General features: G+C 35.2%; 1 protein-coding gene across 1 annotated transcript in view; it reads right to left on the minus strand.

The window, feature by feature from the left end:
• LOC106876301 (uncharacterized) overlaps positions 1–381 on the minus strand; it is an 8057-nt gene extending 7676 nt beyond the window's left edge. The window contains exon 1 of the mRNA XM_014924799.2: positions 129–381. Coding sequence (XP_014780285.1) covers positions 129–219 — 91 coding nt within the window. The 5' untranslated portion in view covers positions 220–381. The remainder of the gene's footprint in view (positions 1–128) is intronic.

Consider the following 381-nt stretch of genomic DNA (forward strand, 5'->3'; position numbering starts at 1 on the left):
ATATATATATATATATATATATATATAAGTATATATTATACATATGTGTGTGTGTGTACAGATGGATGGATGGATGGATGGATGGACGGACGGACGTGTATACTGTATAGAAATGGATTACCACTTACCTTTACTTATCTTTGGATCCAACTTTATGACAGCACCATTAGCCAGACATACCATTACAGCTAAACAGAAGATTACCTTAATCGCAACCATTGTTTTTCTTTTCGCTTCGTCTTCTCAAAATTCGACACACAATTGCTCGCTAATGAGACAGAAGTTCGACAGTTACAGATGATAGACGACTGTGTAACAAGAATACGATCGGTTCTATATTTATAGCGATTAATGTGATCCGTGTACAGTTTAGATTAAGGA

The sequence above is a fragment of the Octopus bimaculoides genome, chromosome 13 (assembly GCF_001194135.2).
Source record: "Octopus bimaculoides isolate UCB-OBI-ISO-001 chromosome 13, ASM119413v2, whole genome shotgun sequence".
NCBI classification, from domain to species: Eukaryota; Metazoa; Mollusca; class Cephalopoda; order Octopoda; family Octopodidae; genus Octopus; species Octopus bimaculoides.